The sequence below is a fragment of the Aspergillus chevalieri genome, chromosome 2, assembly GCF_016861735.1.
Source record: "Aspergillus chevalieri M1 DNA, chromosome 2, nearly complete sequence".
In the NCBI taxonomy this organism is placed as follows: Eukaryota; Fungi; Ascomycota; class Eurotiomycetes; order Eurotiales; family Aspergillaceae; genus Aspergillus; species Aspergillus chevalieri.
Genome location: NC_057363.1, coordinates 3,912,584 through 3,930,930, shown reverse-complemented (window position 1 = coordinate 3,930,930; position 18,347 = coordinate 3,912,584). Strand labels below are relative to the sequence as shown.

At 50.6% G+C, this 18,347-nt stretch overlaps 6 protein-coding genes across 6 annotated transcripts; 3 read left to right on the top strand and 3 right to left on the bottom strand.

Moving 5' to 3' along the window:
* Positions 1–748: 748 nt before the first annotated feature.
* ACHE_21345A (uncharacterized protein) lies at positions 749–2,371 on the top strand (the record flags this gene model as incomplete). Its single annotated transcript, XM_043275418.1, has 2 exons — positions 749–1,266; positions 1,318–2,371. 2 exons carry the CDS (start codon positions 749–751, stop codon positions 2,369–2,371), a joined length of 1,572 nt encoding a protein of 523 aa, XP_043134409.1.
* Positions 2,372–2,691: 320 nt separating this feature from the next.
* On the bottom strand, positions 2,692–5,952 carry ACHE_21344S (phosphatase family protein; the record flags this gene model as incomplete). Its single annotated transcript, XM_043275417.1, has 1 exon — positions 2,692–5,952. One exon carries the CDS (start codon positions 5,950–5,952, stop codon positions 2,692–2,694), a length of 3,261 nt encoding a protein of 1,086 aa, XP_043134408.1.
* A 603-nt stretch (positions 5,953–6,555) lies between these two features.
* On the top strand, positions 6,556–7,572 carry ACHE_21343A (Dcp1 family protein; the record flags this gene model as incomplete). Its single annotated transcript, XM_043275416.1, has 1 exon — positions 6,556–7,572. One exon carries the CDS (start codon positions 6,556–6,558, stop codon positions 7,570–7,572), a length of 1,017 nt encoding a protein of 338 aa, XP_043134407.1.
* A 47-nt stretch (positions 7,573–7,619) lies between these two features.
* On the bottom strand, positions 7,620–8,903 carry ACHE_21342S (bifunctional triacylglycerol lipase/ester hydrolase; the record flags this gene model as incomplete). The annotated part of the gene is made up of 4 exons (XM_043275415.1): positions 7,620–7,690; positions 7,750–7,994; positions 8,060–8,262; positions 8,331–8,903. 4 exons carry the CDS (start codon positions 8,901–8,903, stop codon positions 7,620–7,622), a joined length of 1,092 nt encoding a protein of 363 aa, XP_043134406.1.
* Positions 8,904–9,546: 643 nt separating this feature from the next.
* On the bottom strand, positions 9,547–13,176 carry ACHE_21341S (PAP/25A associated domain family; the record flags this gene model as incomplete). Its single annotated transcript, XM_043275414.1, has 4 exons — positions 9,547–12,080; positions 12,141–12,359; positions 12,421–12,492; positions 12,552–13,176. 4 exons carry the CDS (start codon positions 13,174–13,176, stop codon positions 9,547–9,549), a joined length of 3,450 nt encoding a protein of 1,149 aa, XP_043134405.1.
* Positions 13,177–15,739: 2,563 nt separating this feature from the next.
* ACHE_21340A (uncharacterized protein) lies at positions 15,740–17,515 on the top strand (the record flags this gene model as incomplete). The annotated part of the gene is made up of 5 exons (XM_043275413.1): positions 15,740–15,824; positions 15,888–15,944; positions 16,128–16,232; positions 16,292–16,507; positions 16,764–17,515. The coding sequence occupies 5 exons, from the start codon at positions 15,740–15,742 to the stop codon at positions 17,513–17,515; spliced, it is 1,215 nt and encodes a 404-aa protein (XP_043134404.1).
* Positions 17,516–18,347: the final 832 nt, after the last annotated feature.

Sequence of the window (18,347 nt, the reverse complement as noted above, 5' to 3'; positions counted from 1 at the left end):
GAGAAAGTATTCCTTGGGAAGTCAAAACTCAAGCTAATATGGTGATGAGGTTGCATTTTCGAGCCTTTCTCGAGATTTGGTCTCGCTATGGCCTGTGATAGGTGGGCTCCAGCAAGCCGTCGCTATCGCTAGACGCTATTGCAGCAAATGATTGGAAGTTGAACCAAAAAAGAATCTCTCTCAGGTTTCCCGTGAGTCTATTACCCATGACTGCGTCCTTCAAAGACCATTGGCTGATAGCTCTGGCCTGACAGATTGATAGCGGTTCGCAGCACATAACAACCCCCAAGAATAACCCCATTCAGTAATTATTGACATTGCTTTTACGATGGATTCAAAAAAAAAAAAAAAACAAAGGCCTCTATGAGCGATACATTCTCCTTTATTCAGCTCCGGCAAAGGAGCGTTGAGTGTGGGCTTCCTGCGATAACCCGTTTTGGCCATAACGGAGTGGGATAATGGCGGACTTCTGGACGGCCAATTGCAACATTGTACTCTCTGTACATGGCTTGCCGCCAGCTACGGTCCCGACCAAGCGCAAATAAGCTATGTCCGCTTGTTAACCAAAGTCAGCAAGCCAAAACAATAACTCCCGGCTCCGCCGAGTCACATGTCGTCATAGCTGCTGAGTCTACCTGTCAGCCCTGTCCACACCGTTCGCTTGTACACCACACCACTTCACACTTCCGAGTCGCAATTCTGCAAACTGAGTCCGTGCTTCGGTAGAATCAGGTGCATTTTCTATGGTATGTTCACGGGTCTTTTTCTCTTGTTGCTGCCTTTCAAGCATGGATTAACTGATCTCACGTGGCTGATCGCGCTCAGGTCCCTGTTAGTCATGACAGAGCAACCCCGGCCAACACCCTCACCCCGGACTTCTTTCACGGATAATTCCAGCAAAGATAAAGAATACAATAATCCCGGGCTCCGTCAACGCGGTCCGGCTCGAACCGCGACAACAACATTCGCAGAGGACTTAAACTCGACATCGGTGTTACGCCGGAATTCCACCTTATCGGATTCGGTATCCGAAGCACGGAACTCGATACGATCCTCCACAGACGACCTGTTCCTTCCCCGCGTGTCCAGGCGAACCAATGGTGTCGACTTGCAGGAGGAATCGCATTGGCAATCTGCACCGCTGGGTCTGGCCTTGTTCCCCGCGATCGCCGGGGTGTTCTTTAAAAATGGAAGTGCCGTGGTCACTGACATCACTTTGCTGGTTTTGGCGGCCATCTTCTTAAATTGGTCTGTTCGACTGCCATGGTATGTCTTGCTTTCTTGTATTTCTTCCTTTTATCTGCTGACGATATTCAGGGATTGGTATCGTTCCGCTCAGGCAGTCCGCCAAGACAAGTACTATGAAGCAGAGGAAGAGTCGGATGACGACCAAGCAACATTAGGAAATACACGAGAAAAGTCGCCCTCGAACACCGAAACAAGAAAAGAATTACATAGAGCATCTGCCATCGCCAATGCTGCCAATCGCGAACTCCAAATCCACGAGCTCGCAGCCCTCGCGTCATGTTTTATCTTTCCCATGATCGGGACATGGCTCCTGCATACCATCAGATCCAAACTCTCACGTCCATCGGAAGGCTTGGTGTCGAATTATAACTTGACCATTTTTCTTCTGGCGTCGGAAATCCGGCCGTTCGCACATCTCCTGCGAATGGTACAAGCACGCACACTTCATCTCCAGCGAACCGTCCACTCCGCATCACACTACGAAGAAGACAGAATCGACGCCAGCAAGATCGCGGATCTTAGCAAGCGACTCGAAGAACTCGAAATCCACATCGCAGAAGCCGCAGCTGCACGACTTTCATCCGAACAATCGCCTCAAAACCAACCAGAATCCCCTAAACAAGAAAACGACAAGAATCAAATCCTCGTATCACAAACGACCGCTGAAATCCAAAAAGCCATCCAACCCGAAATCGACGCCCTGAACCGTGCAGTTCGCCGCTATGAAAAACGCACCGCCGTCACCTCTTACGAAACAGACTCCCGATTCCGGGATCTCGAGACACAAGTCCGCGACGCTGTCTCGCTAGCAGCCGCGGCACATCGCTCTGGTGATCGCTATCGAAATCGTGGATTTGCATTCCGGCTCATCGAGTGGATATATGCGGCTATGCTTATCCCGGTTCAGATACTCATGTCGTTAACGGCGTTGCCGTTCCGGGTGGTAACACGGTGCTTGGATTATTTAAAGGGCCTTACGGGAAAGTCAACCCCGTCATCGTCAAAGCGAAGTAAAGGGAAGATGCCGCAAAACCAGGCGTCGCAGTCTCCACGGCGGTTCAAGAAGGCTACTCAAAGTTTACCAGATGGGACGAGTCTGAGGCCTATTCGGGAGTATAGTTAGCTCTCTTGTCCGATTTTTGTTGATCTTAATTAGCATTTTTGGAGCTACTAGTGGGTTTGGTAAATTTTGAAAATGTTTTGGACTGTACAGCGGGATATATAGTTATAGCAGACTAATGCAACCTAACAATCGAACGTCAATCATATTCGCATAAACGTATGCCCTCTCATCTATCATAACTCTATAACCCAAACAACAGATACAAACTCTCAAACAGGACAAAAAGACACAGATAGACGATATACATATAAATCACTTCCATCCATCTATCCCATTTCATCTCTATAAAATATAAAACAACACTCTAAAACAGAGGAAAGTTATGAACCACCCCCCGAAGGCCCCTCATTATCAACCCCAATAATCTTCAAAAACGGCTCGACAACACTCCTCTTCCGCTCATCCAGAGCCCTCCTCTCCTTCTCCTTCGACGGAACAGGCACATCACTCGAAATCAGCAGATTCGCAAACATACTCGCGAACGCGGTTTCGACGGCCTGTCTATGCGTTGCTATGTTCCCATTAGCGCTCGTAGCAGCTTTACCGCTATCAGTCGACGACGATGAAGACGAGGATGTAGTGAACGAGCGCGACTGGCGGCGGAAAGATCCCGCTGAGATAAACGCTGCTGAAGAGGCGGGGGTTGGGGTCGGTGCAGCATTCTGGGACTGCTGGCCTTCTGTTTTGCGCGGTGATTGTTGGCGTTTTTTGTCTTCGGAGGATTTCTTGGAGTGTTGGTGGTGGGAGGATGGGCGGGGTGGGGGCATAGAGAGAGCGGGCGCGACTTCGTTGGCGATACGCGCGAGCATGAAGGTGACGAAGGTGAAGGAGACGCTGTGGGCGGGGGAGTAGGATAGGTTCTCGAGGACCCAGGCTTGTGTTTCTTCCCAGGAGAGGGGTGTTTGTTTTGATTTTTCTCTTGCGATGATTTGCGAGTTCATGTTTTGCCAGACGTCTACCGTGATTATGCCGTCATTTAGGGAGCGGAGGAAGACCATTAGGGTTTCGCTGAGGATTTCGAGGCGCTCGAGAGAGGATATTTCGGGTTCGAAGATGGAGGTCAGGGAGCCGTTGGTGTCTAGCGATTCCCGGACACGAGCTAGTAGTGGTGCGCGCTCGTCGCGGCCTTTCAGGGTCCATGTTTCTGGGTTGAATGGCCATCCTGGTCCGTATGGTTCTGCCTTCCACGGCGGAGTGCTGTCTTCGGAATCATCTCGTGTCATTCCCCATTCCGCAACGGCGCGTTCGGAGAGTTCAGAGATCGCCTCTGTTAATCGGAAAAGTTCGCGGGGGGCAGAGAGGCGGACGCCCTTGTCCTTTGCCTGCTCTGGCGGTTGCGGAGCTACCAAGCTGCGTGCGCCTGCTTCAGGCATGCGTGTGAGATCGACCACGCTACGACCAAAACACGTAGGTAGCCATTGTGCAGAGACACAGATAAAATGGTCCGGTCCATTGGCCACACGGAGGACCATAATTTCCTCAAGTCTGACGAGCCCATGGTTCAGCAGACGAATCGTTTCGAGATCCTGCACGTGCGCCGTGACCTCGATGTTAGCAACCTCGCCTGGGACTAACGTCTTCTCCCGTTCAGGTGTCTTGGGCTTCTTGCCATCGTGTTCAGGCTCGGCTCGGAGGCTAATGCGATAGTCAAGCCAATTGAACTGCCTCTCTTCTGGATTTGGCCTGTCAAACGTGAATGTAGCCGGTACGCCGCTGGTGTTGGCAACAGTCAACGAACGGGTAAGTGGCACGTCAACCGTTATGCCACCGAAATCCAACGAGTTGGGGTCTTCTTTTTTCTCGGCATTCCGGACGTCTTCTTCATATTTATCTACCACAACAGTCAGGCCTGGACGGGCTTCGTTCTCGGCCTTGTCCAGCTCCCGCACGACTTCTTGGTGTACCTTGGCTTTCAATTCCGGAATCACAGATTCAAAAGTCAATGTGAATCCGGCATCCAATGGCTTATGGTCAGAAGAGAGAATACCCTGATGCGACACGTAGTATTCAAGTCGGATAGGGCCATCCCGTTCAAGCTGATACTCCGACGACGTACCATCATCAGATTTATCCTGGGATGGTTCATTCTCCTCGACACTATCCGCGCCGTCGACTTCTGGATCGTAGTCGAACAGGACGTTATCATCAGCCGCAGCCTTATCCAGGCCCCGAGCCTTCATCTCTTCGTCTTTCTTTCGAGATTCTGCGAGTTCGCGGTTGAGGCGCTCATGTCTTTGCTTGTCCTCGCGTGTCCGGAACAAAATCCGATCACACCAACTGGGACCTCTGTGTTTCTCACTCGAGTCGAACCTAGCCACGCTACCCACGTCATATTTATAAGTCGGCAGGAAGGTGATATCGCCTTCCCGCCATCCCTCGTGGAAAGCCTTCCCGTTCTGTTGCTGTATACGAAGCTGGTCATGAGGAAGAAGAGATGCGATAGTGGTCTGAAGAGAAGCCGGGTCAGCATGCGGGTCAATCTCTTTGTCCGACAGCGCCGGATGGCCTTTGCTCGCGCTGCTTAGGGGCGGATCCATTTCTCCCTCCTCGACAATGTTGCGCGGAGATGAAGGACGGTCATCGAGTGTGCGTGTCGACTGGTGTCGATTATCGTATTCGTTCTCCGTGTGTCGAGACAGGACCTGGCGCACATCGCCTCCTGGGATATCCCCGAGTCGATAGTTAAGATCACCAAACCAGAATGCAAAGTCCTCTTTCCCGATATAGTCAGGAGGACCCTTTTCAAGATCGATAGGTGAGTACTTCGTGCGGCTGATGATTTGAGCGGCATCCCAATTCCGCCGCTCCAAGCTACCCTTATCCGAACCAGCTGCCAAGTGCGAGTTCACAAATACCATAGATGTAGTCTCGCCAAGCACCAAGCGCGTCGATACGGCACCTTTGTTGCCCATGTATCCTAACAACCCAGTACCTACACTGGAAGTACTAACGCCAGATATATTATTGATAACCCGGGGCGCGGCATAGATAAGTAGCAGCAGACCAAGCAACTGCGTCTCAGCGACGAGCTGGTACCCAGGCGGCAGAGCCTTCTGAACCGCCGTCTTCCACCGATTCGCCGGTGCTGGATCAGTAAACGGTCTCAAAGCCTCCGTCGCAGACGAAATATCGACAATCTCCTGCAACCCAAGAGCATAGAGTCCAACGTCATCAGATTCAAAGTCTGCCGATGGAACAGCGGATCCGCGTCTCCATTGCCTGTCGGAAGCATCCATAGACGACCTTCTCCGTCCTGTACCAGCATCACTGCTCTTTCTCTCGTTCCATGCCTCAGGCTTCCCGGTTTCCGAGATGTGTACACCCGAAAGACCCTCGCTAATTCCCTTGCTGTTCACGAACCATTTCCCGATATCCTCCTCCGTACCGTGTATACCGGCGACGTTCCATGTAGCGACTTTAATCCGGATCGTTTCTTGCCGGGTGTATTCTGACCTGCGTGCTCTGATGCCCTGCGAAAGCGAGAAGGGATCGAGAGGGCCGCCGCCGGGAGAGACCGCACTGTTGTCGCTGTCCGAGGTGTATCCTCCGGGGGCGGACTGTTGCTCCGCGCTGGGACTCATGTTGAACGTGTGGTTTATTCGTATTCTCTCGTCGGACTATCGTGTATAGTTTATGCGCATGGCCTCATTAAGTATGGTTGTGTATCTTGATGCGGAGTATATAATGAGCACGTCTCGCTCAACCGAAACACTCGCACGACACCACGACACCAGGATGGGGCCGGTCGCACAGAGCACAATTATACCTGCATTTTGAGATGCTCAGACTGGACGAATCCCTTATGAGTGTCGTTGTTGTTGTATGGTGGTGAGGGTGCGGTTGACGGTGGCAGAGGGCTGACGGGAGGGATGACGACAGAAGGCGAGAGGCGAGCGGAAGCAATTGCAGTAGCAGAGCAGGCGAATAATTGAGTATTTCAGGTATGGCAAGAGAGGGAGGTATATGCTTTTCGGCATAGAGTGGAGAGAGGACAAGGAGGTTGGTCGTAGGTTCAAATCGATCGTCGAGGTTGATTGGGAAGCGGCTGAAGTTCTTCTTGCGGGGCCTTCTGCATTCATCGTACCTTCACCACATCATCGACTTCACCACGACAACCTCTCATCCACCATTTCCTGTCAACACTTCCTCTATCTACATCCCTCTCAATATAGAAAGACCCAATCATGACATTCCGCAAAGCCCGTCGCCCAAACAACAACAACCCCCGTCACAACAACAGCAGCAACAACACCCACTACCAACCCTCCGACTACGAATCCGACAACTACGCCAACTACCTCTCCGACGCCCAACCCTCTCAACAACAAACTGACCAATACACAGACCAAGACCAAGACCAAGAATCCATCCCTCGGCCACCCCTCCGCTCAAACGAAGAACTCAACCTCGCCGTCCTCCGCCGCCACAACCCACACATGAACTCCATCATCTCCCTAGCCCCCTACGCTGTCGTCTACATCTTCAACCCGGCATCAAGGCAGTGGGAGAAGAGTGGAGTCGAAGGGACGTTGTTCGTGTGTAACCTGACGCAGGGCGCGCTGGGAGAGGAGCGGTACAGTGCGTTTGTGTTGAATCGGCGGGGGTTGAACAATTTTGATATCCCGTTGACGGATGGGGAGAACGTGGAGATTACGGAGGAATATGTGATTTTGAAGAGTGATGAGGAGGCGGTTGATGCGAATGGGAGGAATGGTAATGGGGTCAAACCGGCTGGCGGGAATGGCGATGTGCGCATCTACGGTCTTTGGATTTACTCCGAACCACCGCCCAACTCAACTGCGCAGACCCGTACTATCAATGCTCAGATGATTCGTGAATGTGCTGTGCATGCTGGACATAGTCTCCGGATTGCCCGTGAGCGTCTCGAAGCTTCCCAGCAGAATGGACTACATATGGCCGCTGAAGCGGCGACGACGACGGCCGCGCCGCTCGAGGAGGTGCAGTCGAGCATTCCGATGGGGAGACAAGTGTCGTTGAAGGATCTCTTTGGACAGCAAAGGGCGCAGGATGATGGCTGGACGGTTAGAGCGCATCAGTTTGGTGTGGAATGGCCACAGCAGCCGCCGCAGCAGGCACCGCCGATGGGAATGCCTCCGCCGCAGCCGCAGCAGCAGGACGTGTTGGGAGATCTTTTCCGAAGAGCAGGATTGGCGCATCAGGGTGGTCAGGCATATACTTAGAGTCGAACATAATACACTGTCGAGATACCCATATTATAACAACAGTCTTACCGCACTTGACCCTCCACAATCGCCCGAATCATATCCCCCGTCTTCCTCGCCATAATCTCGTTATGACCTAAACAGTTAGTCAACCCCACTCTCTCACCCACCAAAAGAAGTGTAAAGAAAACTCACTCAAACAAAAAGCATGCGGCAACCCATCCTCACAAACCACCATCGTAGGCCCATTCCCATCCCCATCCCCATTCTTCCCCCGCACAGCAATAATCTCATCCCTCGTCCTCTCCGCAACCCAATGATCATTCCTCCCAAAATAGAAAAACAACTTCGCAAGCGGTTCCTCAACATCCGACATACCCCATATATCATCGGACCATTTGTCGGATGTGATTGTTTGCATTTCGTCGGCGCCGAGATGCCTATCACCCGTTAGTATCCAGATAAACAGAGCGCATTAGGTAGAATGTGAAAAATGGGGACGTACAAAGCCTGCCTAACACCCTGTCTACTCCCCAAAAACCCACACGTCGTATCAACAACAACTCTATCCGGCGACTCCAGCGAAGACGATAATCCCATAAACGCGGCGATAATCAATCGCAGAACACCACCAGGTAGTAAACTCGACAGCATCCTAGCAAGCACACTCGCTATAATAGCGAGACCGGGGATGACATTCAGTAGCTTCTGTACATCATCAACTGCATTAGCCAACGTCCACTCTGATTGATATAAGAGGTGAGCGGGAGACGAACGCTTAATCGCTGTCCAGCAGGCGACTTCGCGATATCAACGACGGTAGGAAAGAGCATCACACCACCAATAATATCAAATTTTACACCTTTGGTGTTATCTGGGGTAGTTGTGGCTGTAGCTGTAGTTGTATGCTGGCGCTGTCTTTCGCGGTATCGTCGTAGGACTTCCATGGCGATATAAGTACCAACAGAGTGGCCGATGAGTATCACCTTGGGCACCTCTCCTCCGTTATCTTGTGTATTCTTCTTATAGTTGTTAGTGACGAAACCGTCTAATTTCTCCTGGACATAGGAGATCTGTTGTTCAAGGTTATAATAGTGTGCTTCTTTCTCTCCCCGCTTCTGATTCCTCTCAGCATCAGAACCCAATTCAAATCCCGCAAGGCTGTGCCCATGAATCTGGAACGAAGTCCCACTATCCGATATCAATATGTCAGATAGCAAAGAGAGAAAAGTATGGTAGTAGCCGATCAGGCCTGGGTTGCCGGTTATGAAGAATATGGTTATCGGCGCCTTGTCGCCATTGGTGTTTGCGGGGAGGCGCAGGAAGGAATCTGGGGTTATGAGGGACATTCTTGTTTATAAAAATAGACCAATCTTGGCAGACTCCCGGTATTGGTGTGCTATATACAATTGAACAGAAGGATAGAAAGTCAGGGATTGATTGACGTCGGAGATCAGTCGATAAGGTGCCTCGGCTAAGTCTGTTATCAGATCACTGAAACTGTAATATCCAACAAGCTCAATTTGAGAGTCTACTATGAACCAGATGCTCACATTTAAATCTCTTTATTCGTATTGATCAATTCAGGGCCGTACTATACAAAAAAATGCCATTGATGCGACCAGGCTTTCTCATGTTCCATTGATGAAAAAACAAAACAAAACACAACAAATGCGCCAAAAAGAAAAGAAAAAGAGCAAAACAACCTCGAAAAAAAAAAAACAATCATGTACTCTGTTCACTCTGTTCGCATGCATGGCACAGCCATGATAGTAAAAGACATACCAGAACGTAGGTTGGTTTCCCCAAATCTCAACCGGACCGCAACGGTCTGCAAACTGGATATCGAAATATTTGAAACATTTGTACTCTATTCGAAATTTTAGTGATTTTCTTCCGTTTTCCCGCGATGCAACAGTCCCAAAAAAGACATATGGGAAAATGGAATCGTAAAAGAAAGAAGTATTAAACCGAAGGATGGTATCTGTCGCTTCAACCACCTTTCCGCATCGATTCGTCAGCCGGGAGTGGTTCTCCGCCGTGGTGATGGGCGCTGGCCGTGTTTGACCTGGCGTTTTTCTGCTTCTTCTTTTTGCTGCTGGTCTGCCAGCCACCATTGCTGTGATTCGAGTCATGAGTCGCATGCACCCCATTCATCTTGCGTGATCCATGATGGTCATGATACCGTTCTTTGTCCGCGGACGAGTGGTGATGGGATACATCATGCCGACCCTTAGGTTTCGACTTGTGGTTAACTCCGTTGACCTTTTCAGACGCATCGACGCCGTTTGGTCGACGTTTGTGATGGGATGTTGATGTTGACTCGGTTCCCGTCATTGCAGAAACAGACCCTGACTGTCCTTTCTCCGTCGAAGCAGGTTGGCGGTGATTGGACGTGTCCTTGGTGGCAGCCGGGTGATGAGCATGCGCCGCCTTTCCCGATTTTGACGGAGTCTCCGTCACCTTCTCCGTATTCGAATGGTGAAGGTTTTGCAGTCTGGTCGAAAGCAATCCCGGTTTCCCGCTGCTATGACCATTCACCAGAGACTCGCCGGATTGGGCAGGCTTTTGCGCGTCAGCTGGCCGCGAATACCAGGATGGGGTGTGGTCGATATCGACAGAGCTGTTGTCCTGGTAATCCTGAGAAAATGTATCTGAGGAACTAGCCGGAGTGTCGATGTTAGGGTCGTCCGAATTCGAGGTATACTGACTCGATGAAGCGTACGGGTCTATGTGTTCAATCGGATACACAGGACGAGGTTCGCTGGGAGGCACGGACCCATCCACAATCAGTGGCCCACGATCAGCGGACGTCGCAGCTCGAGGTGTCGACCTTTGCGATGGCGGCGGCTGCGGTGTTGCTGTCTTGTTGGTCGATGTTGACTGCGTGTCAGATGAGCCCGCGAAGGCATCCTGGGATGCTGACATCGCGGCCATGTACTCCTGTGGATTCACAATCGGAATGAAGCCACCGTTTTGTAGTGCAAGCCCGACGGGAGCTGCCGGTAAGGAAGATAACATGCCGTGTTGATAGGCCTGCAACTGCGGCGAAGTGGCGAGGTAGTAGCCCATATACTCGGTCGGCCGAGTTTCGTCCATGTATGTTGACCGGACACCACTAGGCAGGCTGCTGGATGTGAACGCATGGTTTTCTTCTTCTCCTTGGGATGAAGAACCTTCCTGTGAGCCACCTGAGCCTTGACGCGGCTTCGACATCTGCGAGCCATCCATGGGTTGCGATACGGCATATAGTGGCGCAAAGCTCGGTAACGTTGTATTGTTCATCGAGCGTGCAGGCTGCGATTGTGCGCGCAGCGATGCGCCCGGTGACCCGTTCACCACTGAAGACCGTCGAGGATTGCGACGGAGTTCAGACATTGCTGCGGCGGTCGATGGCGATGGAGGGCTGGTGGTGGTGGTGGCTGGCACCCCAGCAACAGCCACCGGATAATAGGCTGGATTGTAGTAGCCATATTGCGGACGAACAGACGCACCGTTTTGGTTGTTGATCGTACTTGACCTCGAGCGAGAATTTTCGTCACCGGAAGATGATGTCGGTGGCGATGATGACTCTTGCTGCTGCGCCGGTTGTTGCTGTTGTTGTGTCGGGGATTGTGATGACTGTGGTTGTTGCTGATTTTGCTGTTGTTGCTGGGGAAGCGGGAACTGGATAAAGGGTTGACGAATGAGGACGGGAGGAGAACGACCGGTAACGAGTGCCTGACTCTGAAGCTGGAGCCGCAGCTCTTGCTCCTGGGCTTGCAGAATCTGGATTTGTTGGTACAGATGGTCGTGCAACAGATACTGGGCATGCTGCGCTTGCAGCGAGAGCTCCGACGCGCTCATGCCGTTATTGTTGCGGAAATTATTGGCCTTGTTCGGAGTATTCGATGTTCGACGTCCCGTGTGACCTCCGCGGCCGTATTGATTTGTATTTCGACCCCCACGGCCACCACCCCGGCCACCGCGAGAAGAATTTGGCGGCGCTGAGAGAACGGGTCGAGGTTGTGGCGGTGGTCGTTCCCATGTCCGCTCCTCTTCTGGGGGGTACTCGTACTGTTCGCAGCTGTCGGTCAGGTTTCCCTCGGCTATGAACTTGAACGCACGACGCAATTCAATGTGGACACCGCGGAAGGACGTGTCATCGGCCGTGTTGCCCAGATTTCTCGACGTGTTAAACGGTTCTTCGACGCAAAGGCGGTTATTTTGGAGTAGATGCCAGCCCTTGGCCTCTTTGGAAACCAGTTTGCCTTCCCGCACCGAAATGACGTACTTTTCGTAGTTAAGGTCGTGAGCATAGTAACGGAAGAACTGAAATAGCAACTCGCCCAGGGATTGTCTATTCTTCTTGCCAAAATCCGCCAGCGCATTGAGATCGTCGTCAAAGGAACACATTAAACCATCTGCAGTTGTGCGTTTCTTGTGGGGACGTGCCTGAAGACTGGGGAGGATTGGCGGATCTCTAGTTTGAAGAAAATTGACGATCAAACAGATCCATGTATAAGAACTTAATGTGCCACCCAAACCTAGATAGGTCAGTCAAAACCTCCGCGGAAAGAAAATCATAACAAAGGTTGTGGAATTACCAGCATCATTTAGTATCCTCCGTTTTGTCCAGTACTTAATGATCATCGCCAGCGGCCGCACACGCTCGTCTATCTCGACATAGGTCCGGACCATGCGGGTGTTTTCGAGGGCTAATGTGTTATTGACATTCATGTCACATGCCAGCCGGAGTTCAGGATCCCAAATCTTTACGATTGGTACCTTGGCGTGGGATATACACACGACTCGTTCCATACCATCTGTTGAAAGAGGCGTGTTGTCAGAATAGGACCAAAGAAGATTTACCAGAAAGGGACTCACGCCGTGCAAGGACCTCCGCTAATAAACACACGTGCTCCAGTTCTTTATAAGTCGTAGTTATACATATATCCACTAGTCCATGTCAGCTTCTTCCTTCACCGTAAAATATTGTTTCCCGAGCAAAAACGCACCGTCCGAGTCACTAGAACAGAGTTTATTCCCCGACGAACCAAAGACGTTAACTTTGATGTTGTGGCCCGGCCACTGATCATTGAAGAGTTTTTCGAGTTTGCGAACGAGTTGGCGGCGTCGGTCGTCGCTCTCTGCAGAGGGAAGTAACCGATCGTAAACCTCCATTATGTCGTTGGTGAGTCGCTGCTCCTCTTCGGGTTCGAGCTTCTCCTTAAGACCTTCCTTTTCCTCCGGCAAGAGATCAGTCCCGATGGTATAGGGCATGCGTCTCCGGAAGAACGCCATGGCGGTTTCATATTTGCAACCGGCGAAGGGTTTTCGTAACGAAGGGAGGAGGTGGGTAGTTTCGGAGTGTGTCGAACGGGGAGAGGTATTGCCATGACGAGGAGAGGGCGATCGGGAATGGAAGGAGAGGTTGCGCGCATGTTGGTAGGGCGTGGAGGGAAGGGAATTGGACTGATGCGAAGTCAATGGCGGGCGAACAGGAGCCTCTGATGCCGTGTGAGCAGCGTCCGAGGGCGCCATGGGGGAGGAAGAGGAAGGTTTTGCGGAGGCTATTGGTGAGTGGTCACCAGGAAGGGCAGGAGAATTGGCGTTTCCATGGATGTTGTTGTCTGCCAGCATATAGCGAAACCAGATCCAACGTCGTTTTCACAACGCTGGTCTCCCAAAATAAGAAACGTCGAAAATGAGGGGTAAAAAGAGGCGAAATAGTGAGAGAGGGAGGAGAATAGGTAGAAAGAGATCTCTAGAGAGCGCGTTTGTGATCGGATATGGAGACGTTTGGTGTGCCGAACAGAACCACCCACAAAGCAGGATCCGATGGAAGAGACAGAATATGGGAGGACTGGTGGCGAGAGAACAATAAAATCGGAGTCGATAGAGGATATACAGGGATTAGAAATGAAAGGAAAATATCAAAACACCGAGAAGAGTTCAAGAGAGGTCAGAATGGGAGGGAGAGAAGACGGAGGGGAGGAAATAAGGAAGTCGTCGATTATAGTAAGTCGGTGCAGCAGCAGTAGGGGAGTTGCGTCGGAGAAACCAAAGCAGCAGATGGAGATTTCGCCGCCCGCTGGGGGGAGGAAGAAAGGTATTTGGTACGGAGAGATAATAGGGAGGGTGGGAAAAAAGGAATTCGGCTGAAAATATGGTCTGGAATGTCGTAGGAAGAAGCAGTAACAGAACACCGCGAAAGGCGAAGAGGTGAAGAAGAGGAGAGGAAAAGGGTGATTGGAGTTCGGGGGATGCGCTCTGCGGTCGATCCGCCGTTGCCCACGTTCGCGTTTATTTAATGCTAGTCTGCACGATCAGTGGTCAGCCATTAATTAATTTTAAATGAGAATTGAGACACAGGAAAAGTATCTAGAGATGTTAAGCAAGCTATACAGTCCAAGGAAAAGATCAGGAAAAATAAAAGAAGCCGAAACCTGAATGATTCGGATACAGGGAATGAATGCTGACCTGTCCAGGAACCAGATTCAGTAAGGAAAGAACAGTGCGAGGGCAGAGAGGAAACATCAAACAGAATAGGAGTTACGTCGCAGTACGAAATAGAGAGATCGAGATTTATTTCAGCTCTTATACAGGGCCATATATACTGAGAGTCCGGTCAATATAAAGAACAACGATAAAGATCGGGGATACTCGTATTCGAGGGATTCATTGTCCGGGGTAAATATCTATAAGAAGCATATCTTGTTCCATACTGCTTCTATCACTTTTCTATGCCTGACTATGTCGACTGTACGGAGTATCTCTATGTCTATAGAGTACTTCTATCGGTATACGCACATGCCTAGGGCATCCACTTCTGCACGTGGTCTGTACAGGACAGAACTTGTTCCTGTTTGGACAGGGATCCGGATGGAGTGCAGCAATGGTATCATCCAGTGAGGACCTTAATCGGTCTATCTAGGTGCTTGTCCTGTCAGTGGTATTCTTACCATTGTATCTTTAAATTTGTTATATCGCCGACCCCACCTCCTGAGCACCGAGGGATATATTATGGCAGCCCTCATAAAAGGCTCGTAAATATCAATATGACACTGGCATCATACTGGTCATTGTTATCAGTGACAGATTGAGTCTACGCCTAGTCTTCGTACCAAAAGGGGAGTACAAATAGAGTGTTGTCCGGAGACATATAAACATTGCATCCATGGTATCGGGTTCTCGATTTGAATGTAACAATTGACTGACTAGACTAGACTAGAATATCTTTACTATCTCCTACAGAGTAAAGAGATCAATCGATAGTAACACATCCATATCTCCTACTGCCACGGAAGAATCCGTAGCGCACGGTAGCCCGATTCCGAGTGTTTCCCTGTGTCTTTTTGTGTCTCCCACTTTTTTCTCGCTCCACTCTGTTGTGTGTCTTTTTTTTTTTTTTACCCTCTTCTTCGCTCACAGAATTGATTCATTTCCCGGTGTATCATTAATTACTGGGGATTCAATTCGTATTACTGTATCTTTTGATTATTATTATTACGACTTTCTTTCCCCCTCTTAATTTTCTTTTTCTTCTCTTCTCCTCCTCCAAGGTTGCTGCTCTGCTTCCTTTTCTCCTCTCCTCCACCTTCTCCCTTTCCCTCCCCCTCTTCTTTTTGGAATCTTGGATTGACTGTTGTCCGGTCAATCCTCTTCCAATCGGTTCATAGTCTGCCTCGTTGACTCGTGGTAGATAGGCGTCGCTCTTTGGTAGGTCTTCACTTTCTTTTCTACCTTATATCTGCATCTCCGGCAATCCCGGTCATCTCGACGGCCGTGCGTCTGGCGCCAATGACATGATACCCTTGGCCATTATGACGGTGGTTGCAGTGCAGATGCCTCTTAGCAGGGAATTCTATATGAGAGAAGAGCTCATGACTGCTGCGGTGCGCACAATTCGGCATATTTTCCCCCCATAAATCGTCATCGCTCGTCGCCATCGCCTCTCACCTCCCACTTTCTTCTCTTCACCATTTATCATGTCTTTTTGAATATCATTACTCTTCTGTCGTGTCCATTTCTCCTTTCGGTTATCGCTGCTTATCACCTCCGATTCCGTTCCACGCTGGCCACGCTGACTGACGCTGTATTTATTTTTCTTTCCTCTCAGGATTTCCCTTCGCCGCCCCGAATCTTTTATTCTTACATTAAATCCTCGTTCCTCCTCCTCTTACATCCTCCGTGAACGATCGCCATGTCGTACTACGAGCCTCAGGGTTGGCAGGCTCCCGCCGCGCGCCAGGTTTCTTGGGAACAGCCGGTTCCTCCCTCTCGGTCAGGTAGGTCCGGTATCATGGTCGAATTATATACGGTCAGACACTCAAACTCGTTTCGCTTGTTAGGATCCAGCTCGATCTCCCAGCGCGAGGATACCCCAGCCTTTTCGTCCCAGTTCGATGGTATGCATAAGCTCGCCCCGATTCTCTCCTACACAGATCCTCGGTAAATGGTTTCGGTCTGAAAATCCGATGATGTGAAATGTTTCTTTGGTCTCGAAAGACATACGTCGTGATGCTGGCTTGGTTATCGGCTATACTGGAGGTATTCTCGGACATATCGGCTAACATGTCCTCTTCACACAGAGGTCGATCGGGCGGTTGACAACCTCGTCAAGAGCGGCAAGCTGTGGACTGCTCCGCGGAGGGACTCCATGCCCCTCATGATGGGTCGCCCTTATGCCGACTACGGTATGCCTCTTCTGTCCCAGTCGATATACCTAACCTGGCACATATTCTAAACTTCACAGATACTCGCATTGCCAGCGCCATGGCTTCGCGTCACCACTCTATCAGCGAGTTCGATGGCGCCCGCCCCCACCCCAACACCCAAGGCTTCTACACGCCTCAACGATTCCAAGGTCGTCCCAATGAAGTAGAGCAGATGATGCAGGCGAAGCGTCGGATGGCGGCACAGCGTGAAAGGGAACTCCGCAATTACCACCAGGAGCAGCAGTACAACCGAAGTACGTGGTAGCGCATTTTCTTCATCATGACCATTGTTTTCACTCCGTTCTTTTTTTTTTTTTTTTGATATTCCCCGCGATTTTCCCGTGCATCTTGTGTATTCGGCTGCTTTGTATAATACATTGTGTGACTCGACATCACCTCTTGCATTTTTGGCTGGTTCTCTGTTTTTCTCTCTCTCTCTCTCTCTCTCTCTCTCTCTCTCTCTCTCTCTCTTCTTGAACATGGTTTTAATTCTTATTCTGTCTTCCAAAGGCCTGCTTTCCGAAATGTCTGGCAACAACAAACCCGAACGTTCTCTGAGTCCCGCCGCGATGAGTGAAGAAAGCCGTCGAGATCTGCTTGCTCGCCAGCACCGAGCCCTGTACGGCAATGATAGTCCCGCCTTCTTTTCTGCGGGCGGTTACGCTGATGACGCTTCGCGACCTGACAGCCAGGGCGGTACCGGAACTCCTTCCTCGGCCACCGGCGTGAGAGGCCCTTCCCCCCGCGGTGTGGATCCCTTCGGTCTGTCCCACGCCCATACCCCGGGCCCAGCCAGCACCGATGGAGTTGTGCACACTCCCACCGCTGCGTCCGCACTGCAGTCCCCAACCCGCGCGAATAGCACCTCGTCCCCCAGCTCCGGCATCAACCCCGTTTTTGGTAATCCCGCAGACCAGCCAGTCACATCCACTTCGTCCCCCGGTGGAGCCGACTCACCGTCGCGTACAGCCACCTCCAAGCCCACCGCCGGTCCCATTGGCTCGGTGGGTCCCATCGGTTCGCGGCCGATCCCCACGACCAGCTCCGTCCCCAACCCTGGCTTGACCAAGCGTTCCACCACACCGCTGCCCTCCCCGCTGGGCTTCAGCTTCACAGCCGGTGATGCTGTCAACGATCACTCGGTCTCGTCGGCTGGCATCCCTCCTGCTTCTGCTACCGGTGCCCCAGTTGGCTGGGGTAACGGCAGCGGAGTGTGGGGATCCAAGAACGGCCTCGGCGTTCAAGCTCCTGTTTGGGGTTAAAAAAATATCCTTCATGTTCTCAGCATCCATTCATTTCAACATGAGTTCGTTTCCCCAATGAGGCGTTGTGAGAAAAGGTTTGACTTGACGATTTTCATTTTTTATGCTTGACATACCAAAAGGAGCATGGTACATATACGACCAAGATGATGAAGGGATCTTTTATCGTTTGGGTCTGATCCATATGTGGAGAAATGGGTTAATTGCGTTTTTTTGTCTATTTCATTCTTCGTACATGGTTGGTTTACTGACGATGGGAACGTGGTTTATCTTTGGCCTGTTGGTTTCTGGAGTCGGTATTCCCTTGTTTACTCTTTTTTCACGTCTTGTGTGATGTGCATGATCTTTTGTATCTGTCGTTTATTTTGGATCTTGGACTTATTTTTCTTGGACTGTCTCCGCAGCCTGTATCTGCTTGTGAGTGGTGTCTTGTCTCTCGGGCTTTTGGGAGTGAGTTTCCGGTGTTTTATGTTCGGGTCTGGTTGCCCGAGGTGTGCTTTTTCGTCGTCTGTTTAGATTTAGTTTTCTGGGACTGGGTAAAAAGGATTTGTCTTCTCTCTCTCTCTTTCTTTTTCTTTTCTTTTTTGATGCTTTTGGTTTTGATGCTTATTGTTTATTGGTTTTGGCAAAGGCAAAGTCTCTTACGTGTAAAAAAGGGGTGCGGTGGGCTGTTTGGCATTGAATCGGTTGTTGCAGTTGCATGGGTGTCTGCCTTACACTACTATTTACTTATTGTATTCTGGATATACATTGGACAGTGACTGGTATCTTGGGCATATGATATTAAATCCATTGAATAAATGAAACGTGGTAAACCTGGTATATCCGGACA